The sequence below is a fragment of the Anopheles bellator genome, chromosome 2 (genome assembly GCF_943735745.2).
Source record: "Anopheles bellator chromosome 2, idAnoBellAS_SP24_06.2, whole genome shotgun sequence".
Lineage (NCBI taxonomy): Eukaryota > Metazoa > Arthropoda > Insecta > Diptera > Culicidae > Anopheles > Anopheles bellator.
This window is the reverse complement of record NC_071286.1, coordinates 29,641,386-29,662,283: the sequence shown is the minus strand read 5'-3', so window position 1 is coordinate 29,662,283 and position 20,898 is coordinate 29,641,386. Positions and strand designations below refer to the sequence as shown.

Below are 20,898 nucleotides of genomic sequence, written 5' to 3'. Positions count from 1 at the left end.
AAGCGAAATCCGATTCTAATCCTTGCTCGACGACCATCTCGAAGCACATCGTCCCGACCGACCGCTGCTGAAGCATTTACTATGCGCAGAATCGTGATCGAATGATCAGCATCGGCTTCGGGTAGGCAATGGGTTTGAAAATATCTCAACTACTATGCGCAAAGACACCCAAGTCGGGTCGGATGGGTGTGTGAGGTTTAAGGTCGTCAAGCGACCACAGCCCCGTTTGGCGAAGTGTCGAGTTTTCGATTTTACAATCAATCCCATTTTAAAGTAAACCCGATACAACACGAAGCTTACCGAGTGCTTCGTGGCCATTTTCACTTACATGTTGACGCCATTATTTGAGCCTTTGGGGGCAGAGTTGAGAGAGAGAAGGTTGTGTTTCGTTGAGCAAATCATAGTTCCATATTGATCGCTCTGACTGGTTATCTTCGGTAAATGTAGAACATCGCTGTCAATATTAGGGGGGCCTTTATGGGAGGGTTTCGTCATGCTGTACCCTCCAAGGGTTCGTAGGATTCAGTTCACATTCTTTTCCGATGACTACTAAAACTGAAACGCTAAAAGAAAACTGTTCGTTGTGATCGTAGCTGGATCGCATAAGGACACGATTATGATCCTTCGTTTCGTTAACTAAAAAGTATGCCTTCAAACTAGTTTTAAACTGCGATTTGGAATTGAATCAAGCCTAGAATAGAAAGGACTAAAATTAGTTCAATATTCTTTTTGCATAACTATAGAGTCGGTTTTCTTACACGTTTAGACAATATGGAAATCTAGTTTGCGAAGATGCTGCCACTCGTTACGACCGTGACCTAGAATCGCCGTAAAGTAAGGCGCAGGTAATCTCACCACGAAGGAACTTGTAGTGCCCAATTCCTTTTTACCGAAGCAAGAATGTCCACTGAGAGAAGAGATGCTAGTGCAGGCGTGGTGCGTGCCGTCCTTCGTTCGATCGAACGGCAAAAGGTGTCCTGCGGAACAAAGAAAGATATAAATAACTGTTCGCAATTCCACCAGCCTGTGGATCGGTCCGACCTTCGTCGAATTCGATCTAGGCAGAGACCGCACAAACCTCGGCCGAGTTTGACCTGGAGTTCCTGCGTTCTTCGCTCCGCGTTACAGCCGAACGCGTTCCAACATCCCGATGGCAGAATCACAACCACGTGATGTGATCGATTGTCATTGAATCATTTTGTATGTTGACCCACTAAATATAGCGGCGGGGGACCCTTAGGTGACAGTTGATCAGCGGCGGGCCGGACGGAACTATAAATATTTTACTGTAGACCATGGGGCCGGCGGGGGTGACTCTAATCTGTGTCACAGGCGCACGGCGTTGCGTGCGCACTCGATCGCGCGACCAGCGGGAAATCAATCGGACGCATTCGTCGATGCGCGCCGATCGGCTGTGACACGGTTACGCGGGTGTGTTGTGATCGGCCCAATGGCCCTAGATTGCCCGGCAGGCGATTCACAGCCTATTTCGGCCTATTGGGCCCCCCCCGGGGTGCATCGGCCATCCGACGACGACGACGACGACGACGAATCGGACTGGTCCGGCCGGTCCGGTAAGGGGTGTGCTGAAAGTTGAACTTTGCGTGGTGCGCTCACTTGGCCGACAGCTTTCACCCGTACAGCGTGTGCCGTGTCGGTGTCGCTGCCACTCGAGCGAGGTGCCTATCGATCGATCGGGGCAGGTGATCCGCCGTAGTGGCCAGTGTTCGATTATCTAATAACCTCTGTCTCTCTATCACCCTTCAAAAGATTCGTTTCCCCCAGGCGCTGAAGGTTCCGGATCCGGTGTGGTGTTCCGGGCGTTCGAACAGGAGCCGGGAGAGGATCACCCTGTGGGTTCTGGGCTCCAGTGTGTGCGTGTGTGTGTGTGAGTGTTTGTGTGTGAAGTGGCCAAAGTGAGGGCTTGAGTGCGCAGCTGGTGGACAGCGAAGAGTCCGTGTGAGTGTGGCCAGATCACTGACCACCGGGAGGGCTCAAAATGACGGGGAGACGGGAGCGTAGATCGCGGTCCAAGAAGGGCGTATCGGAGGAACCGGCGCCACAGGTGGCGGTGACGCCGGCCGAGCCGACGATGCTGGACCTGCTGAAGATCCCGGGCCGCGGGGACTCGCCGCGCGACTTCCGCAGCCTGCACCGCGAAAAGTCCCCGTTCGAGATCGGCGAGAAGCCGGACGTGCAGGTCGCCTCGCAGAAGGCCATCATCGACAAGGCGCTCGTGATGGACATCTCGGGCGGCGTGACGAACGTGGACGAGTACATCTCGCTGTTCTTCACCGACTCCTGCTCGCTGGATCCGGCCAGCTGCGGCGACATCTCCACCGTCCAGGTGGTGGTCGTCGAGGAGGAGGTGGCCCCGCCCGAACCACCGAAGCCGGCGGAGGAGCACGAGAAAACGGAAGCCCAGGCCGCGGCCGAACTGGCGCGCATCAAGGAGGAAGAGGAAGGTAAGTCCGCGGCGGAAGAGGCGGCGCCGCCACCGCCCCCGGCAGCGCCGGAGCCAGTGCCAGAACCGGAGCCCGAGCCCGAGCCCGAGCCCGTCGTGGAGGAAGAGGAGGAGGAGGAGGAAGAGGAGGAGGAGCCCGAGCCCGAGCCGCCTCGGGAGCCGACGCCGCCCCCACCGAAGGAGCCGACACCCGAGCCGATAAAAAAGACGCCCGAGCCCGAGTATGACTCAGACGTAGAGCTGATCCCGGTGAAGGAGGAGTTCGATCCGTCGGTGTGGAAGAGCATCGACAGTCTCGAGCAGCAGCTGCAGCAGCAGGCAGAGGCGGAAGCGAAGCCAGCGAAGCCAGTCCCGCAGTCCCGCGAAGGCTCCCGGCGGCAGTCCGAGGCGATCGAGATGACGGAACGGGAGCGCGACCTGGAGTGGCAGCGCCAGCGGCAGATGATGCGGCCGCCGCTGGTCATCTCGCACCTGAAGGCTCGGGCCGCGCCCAAAGGCTCGACGGTGAAGCTCACCTGCACCATCTCCGGGCCGGGCATCACGGTGCGCTGGCTCAAGAACGGCAACCCGATCGAGAAGAGCACCAAGCACACCTTCAAGGTTAGCGAGGGGCTGCTCAGCCTCGAGATCAAGGACGTGGACAGTGTCGACGCGGGCGAATACTGTTGCATGATCAAGAACAAGAACGGCGAAACGTCCACCAGCACCTCGCTCACGGTGTACGAAAGTTTCGAAACCAAACCGACGCCTCCAACGTTCATCTCCATCAAAGGTAACGACCCCTCCCGTGTGCAGCTTGTGTTCTCTACCAGTGGTTCCAGGGCCTCCGGGTGGGGCAGGGGCCCCGCGCGCCCGATCGCTCGTTCGCTAGTCATGTGAAGAATGTGGATCTGTGTCGACTGTTACTGAGTTTCTGTGCCGCGGGCAGGCGGCATCACTAGAGCCTGCTCTCCGTTTCCGTTTCCGTGTGTGCTTGTGTGTGTCTATTGTTGGACGTCCGTTAGTCGCTTGGCGGTGAATTCTAATTCGATGTATTGTATTATCTTACTAATACATTAAGATGATGTTTCACTAGAGGACAAGCAGGTAGCTCCACCGGCACCGGCGGCTCCCGAACCGACCGAGCCGGCAACGGAAGCTCCAGCAGCCGCCACCGTCGCCGCCACCGCCGAGCCGACGGTTGACGGTGGTGCAGCCGCCGCCGCACTGCCTCCTTCGGGTGCTCCAGAAAAAGTTCCTCCCCCTGAAGAGCCCTCCCCGGCTGCTGAGCCAGCGCCTGCCGAGGCCGAACCTGACGCCGCCGCCGCCGGAGAAGAGGTGACCGATGCGGATGCGGTGGCCCCGGTCATGGAAGCCGGTGGCCACGCCAAGCATCGGCGCCTGGTGCCGGAGAAGTCACCGTCGCCGCCACCGATCGGGGGCGATATGGCGCGGTACTACCACAAGAAGATCCTGCACCACCGGGACAAGCTGCAGTGGTCGGTGCACCTCACCAACCGGGCCATTGTGGCCGGCAATCGGCTGAAGCTGATGTGCGCTGCGATGGGCTTTGAGCCGACGCTGGAGTGGTTCAAGGATGGCCAGCCGGTCGAGTACGATGACCACGTCGTCGACATGAACGATATGCATCGCGGGGCGTACGGGTGCCTCTGGGTCAACGACGTCACGGTGAAGGACGCGGGCGAGTACATGTGCCGGGCCAAGAACGAGATGGAACAGATCGAGACCGTCTGCAAGCTGACGGTCGTTGAGCCGGTCACCACCGTCCAGACGTTCCCGCCGATGTTCGTGCGCTCGGTCAAAGGTAAGTACGTCCGCGCGGCGTGCACTCTGCCGGCAGCGAACCTAACCAGTGGACCTGCTTTCGTTCCTTGCTTTCGTTCCTTCCGCCATAGAAAACTACGACCCGTACAGCAACATCCTGAGCGTGGAGTTTATGATCCGGGCCAACCCGCCGCCCACGCTCACCTGGTACAAGGGCATCATCAAGCTGGGCGTCTACCCGGACAGCCACATGCGCATCTCGCAGCACTTTGACGAGACGGCCGAGCACACGATGGCGGCGCTCGTGTTCTACGACCCGTCCTACACCGACACCGGCGAGTACACGTGCCTGGCGACGAACAGTGTGGGCGAGGCCACCTGCAAGCACCATCTGGACTTTTGCTCCAAGGAGCAGTACTTCGAGTGGCTGGCCAAGAAGCGGCCCGGGTGGTTCAAGGCCGAGTCGTACATAGCGGTCGACCCGGTGCCGACTTTCACGGGCGACGGCGAAGATTCCGAAGAAGGCGATGAGGACGGGGAGGAGGAAGAGGAGGAAGGGGAGGAGCAGGCACGCGAAGGTTCCGACGAGGGGCCACCGAGGGAGCCGAGAAAGAAGAGGAAGCGGGCCCCCAAGCTGCCGGAACTGAAGGAGCTCCCGGAGGAGGAACGGTCGGCCGAAGCTGGCGTAGGGCAAGTGGCCCCGGTGGCGGCACCGCCTCCGGAACCGGCTGCGGCGCAGAAGCCAGCCACGCCGGAACCGGCTGAACCGCCGGTGACGTACCAGCGGCGCAAGTCACGCACCCAGGTGGCGCTGGAGGAGTTTGAGAAGCGCAAAAAGTTTGACTTTGTGTCGCACATGGCCAACGTGCGCGTCGAGCTCGGGAAGACGCTGCGCCTGATCGCGTACGTCAAGTGCCCGGAAGAGGTCAGCTCGTACTGGAAGCGCGACGGCCGGGTGCTGGGCAATGGGTTGCGACTCACGCACACCACCATGCGCTGCGGCACGTGCGTGGTCGAGATCGAGAAGTGCAAGTACCGGGACGCGGGCACCTACACGTGCGTGGCCAAGTGCGAGTCGTACGGCGAAATCGAGCAGTCCTGCACGGTCACGGTGGTGGAGAAGACGGAGATCAAGGGCGAGGCGCCGGTCTTTACGCGCCCGATGCTAGGTATGCGGAGATCGGAGCGGAGAGCGGAAACCGGAAGCGGCTTCACCGGAGAACAGGAGACAGATAGCGGCCTCGTGGAGCGCTTGTGGATTGACGTGCGGGTTTCTTTTACATTGCAGAAAAGTACGATCCGATACAGGACGAGCTGACGCTCGAGTGTTGCGTGCGCGGCGATCCCGAACCGGAGACGGTGTGGATCGTGCAGGGTGTGTTTATGCGCCACAACACCGGCGGCCGGCTGTACTTCCGCAAGCACGAGGACGGCCGGCAGCAGCTGAAGATCTTCCAGCCGTCGAAGGAGGACAGCGGCCGGTACGTGTGCCGGGCGAAGAACAGCGTCGACAAGACGGACATGGTGTACTACCTGAACTACAAGAACAGCGACGAGGACGTGCTGAAGGTGTTCGAGGACGAGCTGCACCGGAAGCAGGAGAAACCGATCCTCAGCCGGCATCTGCGGGAGCGCGACTGCGACTACGCGCCGGAGGACGAGGCGCTGATCAAGTGGTCGGAGGCGCGCAGCCAGCACGACAAGGAGTACGAGTACCGGTACAAGCTGCACTTCGTCACGCAGCTGCAGGACAAAACCGTGCCGGAGGGCTCGAACCTCAAGTTCACGTGCTACGTCGACGGCAAGTTCCCGCTGTTCATGTGGTACAAGGACGACATGCCGATCGTGCAGGGGCGCAAGTACCGCCAGAAGACGCGCCGCGACGGCAAGGTGACGCTCGAGATCGTCAACGTCACGACGGAGGACGCCGGCACGTACAAGATCGAGGCCCGCAACTACGCCGGCAGGATCGAGTCGAAGTCGGTGGTTAGTGTTTACAAAAATCCGTACACCAAATTCGTGCCCCCCATCTTTGCCAGCAACATCCTAGGTAATGAGAAGGGGGACGGTGACAACGGATCATCAGGTGGTGGCGGCAGCGGTGGCGGCGGCAGTAGGGTGGCCCCGGGAAAGCCACCCACTGCCGCCCCGCGACTTACTTTCTTTTTCTTCCCCCCAATTTATTTACTCACCCGAGAGCACTAATCCAAGCCGATTTGTCAATCTGTCAAAACTGTCACTACAGCCGGAACTGTCACACGCCGAAGATAACCAGTCAACCAGTGCACACAATCTCTGCTAATAACGGTTTGGTCGAGGCGGGGTCACTCCGCACGTGCATGTGTGTTTGTGGGTTGTAATTTGTTTCCATTGTTCACTCGCAGACCACCGATCGCCGAGCGCAAGTCGCCAGGTGACACATTACACAGACAAAACATACCTTCACCAGCTACGATCGACCGGACGATCGTCCGCCGCAAGCCTCGGTTACGATCGTGTCAAAGCAAGAGACTCGTACGGTAGCCGCCCGGGAGCGGAAAGACACCCGGATTACGGTTGGCGGCAGCAGTTTAGTAGTGAGGCACGGTCGCTGGGCCGTCGATCCGCTGGTGGCCAGCAGCATGTTCCGCCGTACCGGCCGGCCGGGCGTGATGTGACGGCGGCGCTCGAGGCCAGTCGGCAACGGCGCGGCTACTACCATGACCTGATGAAGGCAAAAAGCGTCATCGAGTACCGACAGATGATGCGCGACCGGGTGCAGCAGGAACTGCGACAGTCACCGAGCGTTCCGGAACCGCCGAGCCAGGGCTTGTCGACGACGGGACGAGACTGGGCGCGCAGGCGCCCCAGTCCGTCGGTGGGCGAGCACCGGGAAGAGTACGGCAGTGCTGCAGCGCAGTCCCGTATCACGCAAGGTGAGTGATCGCGACGGGGGGGTTTTTGTGAAGAATGTTCCCTAACGATCACTTTCTGCCCACCATCAGGTTCCATGATCGAGTGCACCTCGACGCGCGAAGACTCGAAAACGGTGCGTGACACGACGAGACACAGCGGGGTCACCCGGTTGGCATCGCCACGGTCCGGTACCACGGAAGGATCGCCGGCCACCGAGTTGCTCGCCGCTGCGACCGCCAACGAACCGGCCGGTGGCAAGCGTTCCCAAACCTTCCCGTACCACTACCGGATGGACACGTTCTCGACACCGCAGCGCTACGACAGTCTGGGGTCGCTGCAGATGTACCAGCCGATCGTGCAGACGGTGCTGCGCGATCGGATGGTGAAGCGGGGCTCCAACCTGCTGCTGGTGTGCTCGTTCTGGGGCGTCAACTGTGCGGTCGAGTGGGTGCACAACTTCGTGAAGATCGGCAACAGTGCCAAGTACCGGGTGTCGCGCCACCAGGGCATGAGCCTGCTGGAGATCTACGACATCACGCACCACGAGGCCGGCATGTACAAGTGCGTGGTGCGGAACGACTGCGGCGAGGACGTCACCAACTGCTGCATCCTCGTGCTCGACCACATCCGGCTGTCGTCGACGAAGCACACGCGCACGGAACGCCGTTCGCTGGCGAGGCGCTTCTAGGCGCGCAGTGTGTTGTTCATTGTCGCATCATCTTCATCTAGTCGCCGGAAGCTCATCCTCGATCCCTGGCCGTGCAGCGTTACGGGTCTCCATTTAGTTTGTACGCGGGTTGTTTCGATGTGTTGCGATGTTATTCGATGTTACGCGCGAATCGCGAACCCTGTTGCTTGTTTTACTTCCCGTTTAGTTAGTCTATGTGTTTGCGTGTGTCCATGTGTGTGTTGTGTGTGCGTGTTATACATGACTACGAACTGCGGTCGGCGGCGGCGGACCTGAGTCATGGGGCTGGGCCACTGTGTGTCCTGTGTGGCCGTTCGCTAATTCGGGGGCTGGTGCGAAATCTGTTCTAGAAACCTACTCGCTCCACTCGGACGAGATCATGCTGGAGTGCCGGGTGCGCGGTACGCCGCGCCCGAACATTGCCTGGATCAAGGATGGCGAGTACATTATCCCGGGCGACAAGTACGAGCAGTACGACCACGCCGACGGTACCTGCAAGCTGATCATCACGGCACCGGGCGAAGAGGACTCGGGCACGTACACGTGCGAGGCCGAGAGCGGCGGCTGCAGCGACGCCATCAGCCACAACGTGCAGTTCGTCAGCAAGGAGAAGGTGCAGATGGAGCGCACGCACAGCGTGTACCATCGGAACCCGAATCTGCCGCACTTCTTCCAGGGCCTGGCCGACTACTCGATCCCGTCGGGTGGCAACATCTGCCTGGTGGTGGAGGTGCAGGGTAACTGCGAGGTGGCGTGGTTCCGCGACCGCTACCCGGTCACCGGCCGGCCACCAAAGCTGCGCACCTACCACGACGGCACCGGCCTGTTCGCGCTCTGCATCACCGCGGCCACGATGGACGCATCCGGGCGCTACACGTGCCGCGCCACGAACGCGTTCGGCAAGGCGGAGTCGTCCTCCAACGTGGACATCATCAACCCGAACGCGATCAAGGGCGCGAAGCCGCCGATCTTCATGTCCCGCCCGCAGCCGGAAATCAAGATCAGACAGGGAGACTCGCTCTCGATGGCGTTCAAGATCATCGGCGATCCGAAACCGAAGAGTAAGTGTTGATACACGACCCGATTAGAGTTCGGCACGTCTCACACCATGCCTGTCTCTCCGCAGTCCAATGGATGAAGGGTACCAAAGATTTGACCAACTTGGCGCGAACGATCAAGGAAGTGCACAACGACTACATTCGATTCTCGATCAAAGAGGCAGTGGTAGCGGACGCGGGCCCGTACTTTATCGTCGCCCGGAACAAATACGGCATCGATCGTTCGTTCACCACCGTGTCGGTATGTGTGCGGGCGCCCACAGCTCCGCTGCGTGGTCCATCCAACCCAACTTTCCCCTGATCTCTATATCTCCCTTTGTTTCGCTACAGGTCAAGCCACCGAGAGGCTACAAGAAACACTTGGAAGACGATATCGAGCGGGGCGCTCCCGATAAGGGAAGAAAATAAACGCCCTAACCGTACATCGCTGGAACTCTACCTTTCGAGGTACGTCCGAAGCGCCTCCGGGCACCGCTTCCCCGTTCGGCACCTCTAATCCCCATGTCCCGGATCTAATTGCAGTTTCATCGGATTGTTACTTTGTATTTTGACGACGCGTTGCTTCCGCATCCTGGCAGAAGCAACCTCTAGTAGAGTTTAGGCGCAGCTAAGTTATCATTATATCATCGTGATCGTCGTGAGCTGGGGCAGCGGCAGCACTTCTCAACACCCTACTTTTCATCTTTTCGTTTTAACTACTAAAGTCGATGATGCGTGGATGATTCGAACGAGAGAAGTGCGAGAATACGCAACTGGTTTTTATATAGGACTTTATTACTCCCCCCCCCCGGATTTAGTAAGTGAGAGGTTTTCGAGTTTATATAAATAAAACGATTTGACAAAAGAACCAAGAACCCTCGTGAGGAACGCAACACGCGAGCTCGGCTCTCCGCCGGCCAGTTCATGGTCTTATGTGGTAGGTTTCTTTTATTAACATTGTATGCTTACATGCGAACAAGGGAAACTTAAACGATAGACTAACCTCTCCTCTAAGTCTCTCCGACAAGCGTTTTGGCCGTTGCTGGGGTGCATGTGTGTGTGCAGACTCTCGGCGTGCGTGTGTGTGTGTTTGTGTGTGGGCAAGCGAAGTGCGCCTTCGGTCGATGTGGCAGGAACCAGGGCGCTACCATAAGCTTTCGCGCAGCTCGTTTGAAATGCGATAGGCCGACGAGTAGGCCGAGGACAGCGTCAGCGACACCTTCGTGATGGCCACAAGCAGCAGGATGCCGCCGAACGCGAGCAGACCGTGCTTCACCACCAGATCGCCGATGGGCAGGATTTTGAGGTAGAATATGAACCGTGATAGCATCGTCTTCGGCAGTCCTGGCATCGTCTGGCGTTGAACGGGGAAGAGAGAGAGCAAAGTGAGAGGAATTAGGTTTGGCCGGGCGACACACTGGCTGGCTGGGGTCGAGCCTGTCGAAGCTTTGCGATGGGATGTTGCATGTTGGTGTCGACCCGATCATCGGGTGGGGGATGATCGTGATGGTTTGATGGCAATGGAAGCCACCGGCGGTAAAAGTTTGCTTTGCTACCGGTGTCTTCCCACAATGTTCCGTCGTGATGGCTCGAGTTTTTGAGTAGTTATTGAGTATTGTGCGCGGATTATGTTGGTGGCAATGAAATGGAAAACGAGATCGCATCGATGGTTAAGTATGCTAGTGGTCCCCACAATGGGAGAAATGTAACGTTCGTGTCCGCGAGTCCTACTCTCTCGCAAAAAACTTACAATTTCGAACCACAGCGCGGGCACGACGAGGTTGGAGAACCTCTCACAGTGCGCGATGCCGCTCAGATCATCGAGCACCATGTTGATCTGGAACTTCACGGACAGCTGCAGCGGAAGCCCGGAAACCTAGAACGGAACGCACAACGGAGCCGTTAGCTTACTGCGCTACGCTGGCCGGGGGGGAGGGAACCTACGGGATTGATCATGAAGTAGCTCTGATGCGCCACCGGGTCCGGCCGGGAACCGTTCACGTGGGCCAGCACCTTCGGGTCGGCATCGAGAAAGTGTGGATAGCTGAGCGCGATCGGAAACCCGTAATAGCAGCTCGTTACATCGATCAGCCCGCGCGGTAAGCAGTGGCCTGCAGCAGGTGGTGGTGAGAACCAAAAAAACGAATTCCGTTAAGACACAGTTCACAACCAAACGAAAGCCGAACCGAGCAAGGTTACCTTTCCGGCAGTAGCACTTGTTGCGTGGATCGTACTCGCCATTATCCAGTGCGTTCTTCTCGAACACAAATCGGGTTGCCTTCAGGCCGTCCACCTCGTAGTCCGTTCCATTCGGGACCTGCGAAGGACAGCGGATTTAGTGCTTACCCCCTCGATCGGTTACTCGCTAGAAGGTGATCGGTACTTACCAGCCGCTGCGGTCGGCACATGCTCTTCCGGAAGAACAGTAGCTGGTCGGTGGGTTCAATAAAGCTTTTGAATTTGGTGCCGTCGGACGCGTTCCTGATGTTGCTGCAGTGTTTGCCATCCCACTGGGCTAGGTCGGGCGACCCAAGGTAGGTGTCGTACAACCCAGACATGCCGGCCGATGATTCTCCGGTGTAGAACGTCTCAAAGTCGTCGTCGAAGTCGTACATCTGCAGAGGACGGTCATGTGTCACAACAGCCAGGAACAGTTACCGGATACCCGGAGCACTTACCCGATCGATAAGGCCGACTTTGTCGAACGAAATCCAGTGTGGCAGAAACGTGTTGCCAAGGGTGGTCAGGGTCGTCGGGTAGCCGTACATGAACTCTCGTGCCGTTTGCCGCTCCAGGGGCTGAACTTCCGTTTGCCTTACCAGCATATTGATTGGCCACCGAAGAAAGTACGGCTTTTTGGAAGCTACGTGGGCTATGCTCTGGATTGTTTTTTGGGAATATACAAACAACGAAAGTTAGTGTGAGACGAAGCGCTACTTAAGAAGCACTACAGCACTACTTTTGGTTAATTTCAATCAGCGAAAGCGCCTCAAGGTATGCAACGAAAGCACCTTATTCGAACCTTTCACATTATTTTGAATTTCTGTATTGCGTTTCTATTGAACCTTACCAGCAGCGCAATATTTGGCATCATAAACACGTCGTCCTCTCTCAGGTTACCGGAAAGGCTCTTCTGGAAGATTAACGGGTGGTGCGGTTTGGTCGATATCGTTCCATTATCGTTAAACACCAACTCATCGTGTGACATCAGTTCCCTGTATTAAAAAACAATCAAATGGTCAGCAATCGTTCGAATCTCCTCTAGTGCTCTCTCACACTCACCGGTACACGTACGGGCCCACTTCCTCTATCTGCATCTTCTCGGCGCGCCCCGCGAGGAAGTCTTCCGCGTTCGTCACGTTGAACAGGTAAATCTTGATGTACAAATCGACCGGCGGGGTTCGCCAGAGGTTGAATATTTCCGATCCCTCCTGGAACTTTAGCTTCTGCAAATAGTGCACCGGCGGGAGAAGGAGAACAAGTTGCGTTACAAGGAAGGCACGGCTCGGCACGGCGGGCTCGTTAAAACAAAACAGAAACAAAATGTCAATGCACCGCGATCGCACACGATCATGCACTTCCCGGTGCACTGTTCGGTGCCCATTCTAGGATCACCTTTTATCGGAAATGCTTTCCTGCATCCCGTCAACGAACCTGGAGCGGTTTACAGTACACTTACCGCGGCAACAACCGGCGAAACTTGTTGTTGCCGTTGCGAAACATTCCCCGCGCACTGCGGGGAAGAATTGCAGAATTGCAGTTGTCCGAAGCGATGTGACAGTATCCTGGGCTCAAGGTTAGGTCGAAAGCGGTTTTCGGCCCGCGCGGAGGAGGTTGTTTGCGCAAAACGTGTTGTACGCGCAAACAGGCGCGCTCTGAATACCTGAGCAGAGAGCGTTCGGACCAGATACCAGCTGAGCTGGACCATTGGCGTCGATTTTGCAGTGCCCGAAATATTTTTGGGGATCGTCTTCGGGTACGCCAACGGCATTCAAAAGTTTGTCCATTTTACCCGGCGAGAATCGTCAACAACACTTACCCATTTGAATATTAGCAGATAGGGATCGAGAATGTGTAGCACGGTGCCGCAGATGATGAACATAAAGCCGGCGGCCATCAGCATGAACGTTCCTGTGGTGGAAGAGAATGTTTGCTGGAAATTAGTACAGTAATAGAGCAGGGGATTTTTTTTACTAAATTCGTAGAATCCTCGTAGCATGAGTCAAATTATGCGATGCACAAACGATTGCTCAGCTGCGTGTAATTTGCGTCACATGCAGAGAGCTTATTAGAACATCGTGCGCGATCAAAGAAAAGGCAATAAAACACGTGCACTTCCGGGCAAATTATCCCCCACGGACGGGACATTAATCATTATCCTCGCGGCCACTTATCGCTGCCCGCCCACAGAGGCACGTTTGGTGGCAGCACTTTTTCCCTTTATCTCACCGTCATCGCTGTTCCGCGTTTGGTCCAATCTGCCGGGTAAATCCCTCCCGGATGAAGAAGCACACACGTTGCGCGGACACTCATCGCGGTCGGTACCGTTGTCTTTGCACCGCTCGCCACTCGCTGATTAGCCTGGCCGAGTCCTCGTGCAAGCAATTCCTGGCAATTGGCCATTACACCGGGCATCTCAGGGGTTAGAAAATAATTGTCAGTGCAAAGGTTGCCCCATTAACGGACACTTGAAATTGAATATTACGGGCTTCGCCGGTCGACACGCGGCCCCATTACGGGGCACCCGGAGCGAGCCAAAGATCAAACGTGTGCGATCGGTAGGAACCAGTTTTTTGCGGAACAAAACGCACATTCCAGCCCCAGAAGAGTCCTGGCGTCTGTCATAAACAAATTATCGGGTAGCAGGCAGACGTTCATTGAGAAATCGCCCGCGAGACGCCCATTCACGACGTTCTGATGCGAAACGGGGGATGCTGATTAGATGTTCTTTTCCGCCCAGGCTGGAACGATCAGGCTAGGAGCTACATCAGTTGCTGACCGTTGTACCGGACCGTGTTAACCACATAGCTTTAACGGGTACCGCTCAATTAAGCCACCAATGGAAATAAATTAAACCATCCGCCGGAGGCACTATAATGCGCTGCACCTCAACAACAACCGCACTGGGCCCCGGGTCGTGCTGGGCCGGGCCACTAGAAGCGAACCCCGGATAGAAAAGGATAAGGTTCACACAGCAATTAAATAGCGATTGGTTACGCTGTCAACTTCCCATTAATGCACCACACTTGCGGGCGAAACGGTGAAAACGTGTTGCTGGTCCGATCAGTACCGGTCAACCGGGTCCAAAATGAAGAATCGAACATGTTCAAGCGTATCATCGCGCCATTAGAAGAGTTCCGCTCGGTTGGGCTTTAGCCCATCATCGCTAATGCGCGGCCATAGCGCACGCAGCAAACCAGGTGGCGTGTTTTCCATTGCTCGCGTAGCTCGCTAAAAATTATGTATGTTTTCCATTGGAAAACAAAACGCCACGGCGTGCGCGCGATCAGCTTGCTCCTCGAAATCGAGCCCGACCCTGGCCACGTCTCGGCCCTAGACTCGGTGGCGCTCAATCGCACTCATTTGCGTACGTCGACGAAAAGTTCAAGGCTGCACAACCGAGGGTAGTAATTTTGCTCTGCCGAGCGATCAGTGTGTCCCATTTCTGGCGCGTCTGAAATCGATTGGCCGAAGGAAATATGGGCTATGCTAAATGTCATGCCCTCGCCAAGTCGCGGGTTTTATGTGGTTTTTGAAGTCGCGGGTTTTATGTGAGGTCCACACGCGCTTTTGTCCGCACGCAGCTTTGTCGGACTGCCACACCTATTCGAGCATCAATCATCGTCGAGCGCGACAAAGTGCCCAGCGCCGGACCGGCTTGACAAGTGGACACGTGAGCTCCGTTCGCCCGGTACACAGGATTCATGGAGTAATTACATGGAGTTATGATTTACACGCAGCCTATTTGCATCCGAACGACATTCGTCGTAACGGTTAGGCGTTGTTTTGATCGTTGTTCTTCCAATCGATCACCACTGTCGGGGGAGGCCGAATCAACCCCCTGGTCGATCGAAATGCAAATGCGTTCCTGTGCACGCGAGGCGCAAAGGTGCGCATCAAACTGATTTCATGCTCACCCTAATGGGCCAGCTTCTTGTATGCACATATTTAACGGTGACAACTTATTTACCAATGAAACAATTAAATAACGATCATGAAATCAAGTCGTACCGATTGAGCGTCACATAACTCTGCATTGATGATCCTTCTCTATAGCTCAGACAGTGGATTTTATAATGGAAAGCCCGAACGATCTCCGAAACTGATCTGCTCGTCATTTGCCACAAAGGCCTTTTTGGACCTTTAAAAAAGGGCCAAATGAATGAAATCTGGTGTCTACTAAGAAAGCTCTTTACTCAAAGAACCTTATTGAGAAACTACATAGTGTAGTGCTTCGGAAAGTGACAATATAATTTCATAGAATTCATAGAATTTTGTAATTGTAGCTCGTGTAGTTTTTCAACAACATTTTTCAAAGCCCAAGTCGAAATGCGTGGCATCAGATCAAAGCGTGCGTGGATCAAAAATACGGTCACTCGCCATCGAACATCGAATCCTCACAACGGGCAATCGAAGAAGCCATTGATTTGACTGTTTTTAATGTCATACAAAATTGTGCGTTCAATTGTCTCTAAGGTTCAAGTGCTCTTCAAACAGTTCCGAACAGTTCGTGTGAAAAGTCTGAAAGATGTCCAAGCGGCTAGAATGGTAAAATTTTCCTTTTTTAATCTCGACTCCCAGGTCTTGCCTTTGGACCTCTGAGCAATTGCTCAGAGTGTCCCATTAGCCTGTGGTCTACAGGTGTACCGAGCGACACCGTTTACCGTTCATCTTGCGGCATTGAGCGTAAAGAGCATAATGGAGGCGCACTGTTTAAACCTCTAGCTGATACCGTTCGCCGCGTTACGCCACATTAGGTTCGGCGCGACCCACGAACTGTACGCAGCCGCCACTCGAAAGATACTTCAAACGCCCTGCCCAAGGTCGAGGATTGGTCGAGGATCACGCGTCCACGTCGTCCGTGCGGTGCAAACGGCTTGTGGGCGCCGACCAGAGACCAGAGCACCGGCCAGAGTTCCGCGGCGTTCGCTATCGGTGGCAGTCATGTGGAAATCATAATTGAAAGTGCGCACCTTCAAGCTTTGTTTGCTCGGTAGCCCTGTTCGGTTATTTTTTTCACCCGCGGCAAGCTTCCGTTAGTTTTGCATTTCAGAAGAGGAGCCCGTTTTTTTTTTTGGCTAGTTGGCCGCCAACCCACTGCAGCACTGGCAGCACTGGCGATGGAGAAGGTTGAGAGCCGCCGGCGGGCCAGAAGCATTTCACGCTTTATCGATTATCGAACAGCTACCGGAGCGATCCGGGGCGCCGATGGAGCCAATTGCCTGCACATAATGGATGGGTCGACGGAATGGGCACACCTCCACCGCGCGTGGTCCTCGAGTCCTGATGATGCCATCGAGATATCGAAGAAGGTCGCAATGCGCGCGCGCGCGCAACTTCAATTAGCGTGGCACGGCCGTTGACGGAGAGTTTCTGACCATGAAAACGCCACAATCGTTGCGACGCACTACAAAGAAACCGGCCTGCCCGGTGCGCCATTGCCAACAGGTACTCCTTGACCCTGGGGCTTCACAGGACATTGGGCGGGCGGGTTGTCAATGCAATGTCATGCCCCGGTGCCGCTGATCACGATGACAAACTCACGCGGGCAGCCCCAGGTGGAGCACCAGGTGTGACCGGTTTCTCGTCCGCCAGGGATGCTTAGTCGTACGTCACACCCCGAGACCTCATTAGCCGGGGCCTCATCCTGGAGCGCAATTAGCATTATGCATTAGCGCGATGCGATGACCAACGGACGTCATCTGGACGCTTCCCCAGCGATCGCGGGCGTCGATCGCGCAATCCCAGCCGGGCATTTAATTCATTCCGATTCCCGTCCCCAAACGCTCGACTCACTTATGTCCCTTACATAACAAGTGTGTGGCAGCGTGTATTACCCGTTCGCAGGGCACTATTGTTCGCAAGCGTCAACCTGCTGGCTCGCCATTAGCCGGCAATTAAAGTGGAGAACTTTCTCGGCCCGACTCACGGTGGCTTACTAGGAGAGCCTAAGGCCCTAGTTAGGGCGAAACATGACTGGCACTACGGGCGGCGCTTAAACGCTTCGCGTAACCGCGCCTCGAGGCGGGAGTCAGAGATCGGGTTACAGGATACGCTAATAGTACGATATTATCCCCCCATTAGGTACCGGTCTTCCAAACCGATCCGATCTGAACTTTGCCCTCAGCTTTTGCGTAATCCATTGTTGGGCCCCCTCTCCGGTCGAGCCGGTGATCGATCACCGGGTGAGTTTCCCTGGATCCTGGAGCTCCTTGAACCATCAATCGCCGGCGTGGACCTTTCACTGCGCTGCGCGGGCCATAAGTCACTGCGTGGGCCGCTTCGATCGCGCGTCGATCACCTTCGATGAAGAATACAGTTGTTGTGCGCGATTGATGGCGCAATGCCGCACCGCACACGGCGTGTCCATCAAACGGGCTAACAGCCCGTTTGGCCAACCCGCCGTGTGTGGCGTTTCTGGCATAAATCTATAGCCACGGGTGTTCTACTCCACAGATTTATCGGCCACGCTTGATCGGCCGTATCCTGCTGCTGGACGTGCGAAAACGTGCCGCGGCACCCAACGTGGCGGCAGCGATAAACTAATAACAGTGTCCCCGCCGCGTGTGTCCGCGACACCCAGTTTTTCGAACGGACCGCCACTGGCCGCGATCATGCATATAATTCAATATTCTTACGACGATCACGGGCGGCAGTAGTAGCAGCCCCGGCAGCCCCACAATTAAATACGGTAGACGGCGAAGAATGTTCCGAGAGGCGAGAGAGAGCGTCGTCTGAGAGATGCAGCGCGGCGTAAAGCGCGTGTTTGCGTGCGACGACGACGACGACGACGAATGCGGAAACGCGACGGCGATGGTACGGCCTCCGTCGGCCGCGGCTGACCACTTCCGAACCCGTCTCGGCGTCGGCCAGGGTGTCTCGGAGTTTGTGTGCGTCTTTTCATCCTCCAATGCACTTTTCTACACACAATGCAGCGCACAGTGGGAAGCAGTGCACCGAGCGTGGGCTCACTTTCGGATCACAGACCGTCTGTCTTCAGTGGGTCATCGAACTTTGCCGAAAGATCTGGGATCTCTTTTGGGCTGTTAGCTGTCGGGCTTGTTTCACACAACTTGGTGCACTCCTTTAGGGGCCGAACTGACGTTTAGAACGTAAAGCTCATTGTTGGTTGATCAGCAAGGGACTATTAAGATAGTCTACTCGATCGGTCGTAGAAAGATTGTCTGTGACGGGTGCCTCGTTCCACTGTGGTTTCTAGTTAGTTACCAGGCTGTTCAATAGGTTTTGAGAATTAATAACAGAGGCCAAAGAGTGGTGTGAACCTGGATCATCGGCTCCGAGGAGAGTTCGTGTCCAAAAATCGGACAAGAAGGTGTTAGCATCAGTTTTTTGGGATGCGAAAGGAATTTTGTTTGTGAATCACTTACAAGCTGGTACAACAGTAAATCCAGATTATTATTGTAGCTTTTTAGGTGAACTGAATGGGAAAATTCATGAAAAATCCTTTTTCTTCAGGATAATGCACCGTGTTAGAATACCATTTTGATAATGGCAAAAATCCATGAAAAATCCATGAAACTTCGAATTGTTGGAGGATCCATCGTATTCACCAAATTTGACCCTTAGCAACCTCCACCTGTTTCCATATCTTAAATAAAAATGCGTGGAAAGCATTTTTCATCAAATACTGTGAGGTCATAACAGCCATGGAATCGTATTTTTCAGCCCTTCTACATTCTCACTTCAGGTATGGAATTCATTATTTGGAATCTTGTTGGAACGTTAGTTCAGAAAGACCATTCGCCGACCGTCGAAGCTCAAAATTTATTGAACAACCCAGTATAAAGCAAATCGCTGCCTCATCCGTATATTGGCTGAATATTGTTAAAAGTATTAAGATCATCTTTAATGATACTCTTGAGCTTGAATAGGCTTGATCTAGCTTGAGCAGGTAAATATAGAGCGACTTTTTGCTCAAGTTGTTGTAACGAATTTGAACGAAAGTTATCTTAGAACCGTCACTAGAGTTTCCCGAATGCTCCCCGTTTGAAACCTGACAAATCAGCCGATTGCCGATTTTCGAGATCCATTTTGTTGAACCACCACCTATCGTGTGCCTCTCAGAAAAGACAGTCCTCGATTTTTGACCAACCAGGTGGACCCACCGTGCAAAGCGACAGCGAAAAGTAGGAAAAACGGACGCGCATGAGTTGCGCACTTAACCACGATTCTCGCCGCTCGAATCTGGGGTCCCCAGCATCAGCGACTACTAAATCTGCATGCTGCAGAGGTGCCACTCCACGGCGGCACCGAGCCGAACCGAACGACAACAACATTCTAGCGTCGCCGTCGTCGCAGCTTCTGCGCGTTCGGCAACGTGGTTCGCAACCAGAACGAGAACCGAGTGCGCGTGACGCGGTGCGCTCCCTTCCACGTGGAAAAGACAAACAAATTTGGAGAAACACCTTCCCCCCCGGAGTGCGAAGGGGGAAGAGCTACTCGATAACGGTGCCGGTGGCGGCCAAGGGGCCGGGGTCGGAGGAGATCGCGATGGGCTTACACTTGTTGCCCTTCGAAGCATGATGCTGATTGCAACATAAAACCTCTTCGCTTCGCACAACACACACTCCTGTGGAAGTGGAAGTGCACCAAGTGCACCGCACCATGGTGCGGTCCCTCTCCCCCCCCCACCCACCTCCGTGGCGGCCAGCCAAACCACTTCCAACCCTCACTCGCTCGATCTCGCTCGCTCACTCGATCGGTCGCTCACTTTCGCTTTCGCTGCGACGGTTCGATCGATATCCCTTTCGCTCGGTATCAAGAACGGGGGCTGCCTCCCGCTCCTACCGCCCGCTCATCTCGGATGGCCGGCAAGGCCACGCGGACCCACGGCGTCGGTCCTGGGTCGGTCCCAAACCGGGCCGCATTCTCCGTGGCGCGGAGTGGCGCAATTCCGCGATCCTCGGCCAGCCACGGCTCCAAGCACCAACATCCGCCCGGTGGCCAGCGGCCGGTGGTTGGAATTTGATGGACGGTTACTTACGGTTCGGGTAGCGCGTGTGTCGTCCGTGTTTCGGTTGGTGGAAGAAGTAGTCGAGCAGGGACAGCTCGGACCGGATCCGCCTCCGGAACGGGCCCAGGCTCTCGGAGCGCCGGCGCTGCCGGGTGCCATCGCCGCCGCCGCCGCCGCCGCCGCCGCCGCCGCCGCCGGAGGACGATGAGGAGCTGCCACACTCGATGCCTGCATTGCCACAGCCCGACGACGGGGCCGCACCGAAGATTGACTGGTACTGGCCGCCGAAGATGCTCGCAAAGTCACGCATTTTGGAACTTGAATCGTAAATTAAATGTCTCTGGTACACTTGAACTTGGACGTGGGCGTTGGAACCGGACCACGATCCTATAATCACACTCACTTAAACGCGCTCTCTCTCTTTCTCTCACTCTCTCTCTCTCTCTCTCACTCTCTGTTTTGGGGGTTACAAGACCCTGGGGGCTTCGGCCTGGGCCAGGCTATAAATTATCCTTTTTTATTCCCTCGTCACGTGCACTTGGTCCCAGCCAGCAGCGCCCTCTGGTGTGGAACTGGGGTGCGAATTCTGCGGTGCGACACTCCACGAGAACAGCGAGCGCGCATTGCCGTGCGCCTCGGACCCGAACTGGAAAGGACTTCTCGGGCAGGCGAACTCCGCGATGCGTGTGTGGCGTGTCGCGATGTCGGCGTGCGGTAGTAGACTGCACCGTCCGCGGGGTGCGCGTTTCTTTGTAGCCGGAGCGCAGCCGACGTAGTAGCCGAAGTTAAGTAACCGCCTCGCTACTGCTACTGCCACCTGCCACCGACTGCGGAGCTGCGGAACTTGCTGGAAGGT

The 20,898-nt window shown here is 55.8% G+C and overlaps 3 protein-coding genes across 5 annotated transcripts in view; 2 read left to right on the top strand and 1 right to left on the bottom strand.

Annotated features, from left to right (window-relative positions):
- The window catches only part of LOC131210723 (plectin-like), a 16,693-nt gene extending 8,512 nt beyond the window's left edge, over positions 1 to 8,181 (top strand). Inside the window, exons 3-4 of the mRNA XM_058204007.1 lie at positions 6,613 to 7,143; positions 7,213 to 8,181. Of these exons, the coding sequence (XP_058059990.1) occupies positions 6,613 to 7,143; positions 7,213 to 7,811 (1,130 nt within the window). The 3' untranslated portion in view covers positions 7,812 to 8,181. The remainder of the gene's footprint in view (positions 1 to 6,612; positions 7,144 to 7,212) is intronic.
- Positions 1,541 to 9,776, top strand: LOC131210722 (muscle M-line assembly protein unc-89-like). 3 transcript variants are annotated; one of them, XM_058204004.1, is made up of 9 exons: positions 1,541 to 1,679; positions 1,771 to 3,236; positions 3,525 to 4,268; positions 4,360 to 5,397; positions 5,517 to 6,278; positions 8,162 to 8,872; positions 8,938 to 9,110; positions 9,200 to 9,316; positions 9,392 to 9,776. In XM_058204004.1, exons 2-8 carry the CDS (start codon positions 2,000 to 2,002, stop codon positions 9,275 to 9,277), a joined length of 4,743 nt encoding a protein of 1,580 aa, XP_058059987.1. In that variant the 5' UTR covers positions 1,541 to 1,679; positions 1,771 to 1,999; the 3' UTR covers positions 9,278 to 9,316; positions 9,392 to 9,776. The 3 variants fall into 3 exon arrangements, with proteins under 3 accessions (XP_058059987.1, XP_058059988.1, XP_058059989.1); XM_058204005.1 differs by having other exon boundaries at positions 1,626 to 1,703; XM_058204006.1 differs by having other exon boundaries at positions 1,644 to 1,679; positions 1,786 to 3,236.
- LOC131210724 (scavenger receptor class B member 1) lies at positions 9,662 to 20,435 on the bottom strand. Its single transcript, XM_058204009.1, has 10 exons — positions 20,073 to 20,435; positions 12,888 to 12,979; positions 12,131 to 12,294; positions 11,919 to 12,063; positions 11,527 to 11,727; positions 11,236 to 11,463; positions 11,048 to 11,165; positions 10,793 to 10,959; positions 10,599 to 10,724; positions 9,662 to 10,202 (listed from the first exon to the last, which is right to left on the bottom strand). The coding sequence occupies exons 1-10, from the start codon at positions 20,350 to 20,352 to the stop codon at positions 9,993 to 9,995; spliced, it is 1,731 nt and encodes a 576-aa protein (XP_058059992.1). The 5' UTR covers positions 20,353 to 20,435; the 3' UTR covers positions 9,662 to 9,992.
- Between the last annotated feature and the right edge of the window lie 463 nt (positions 20,436 to 20,898).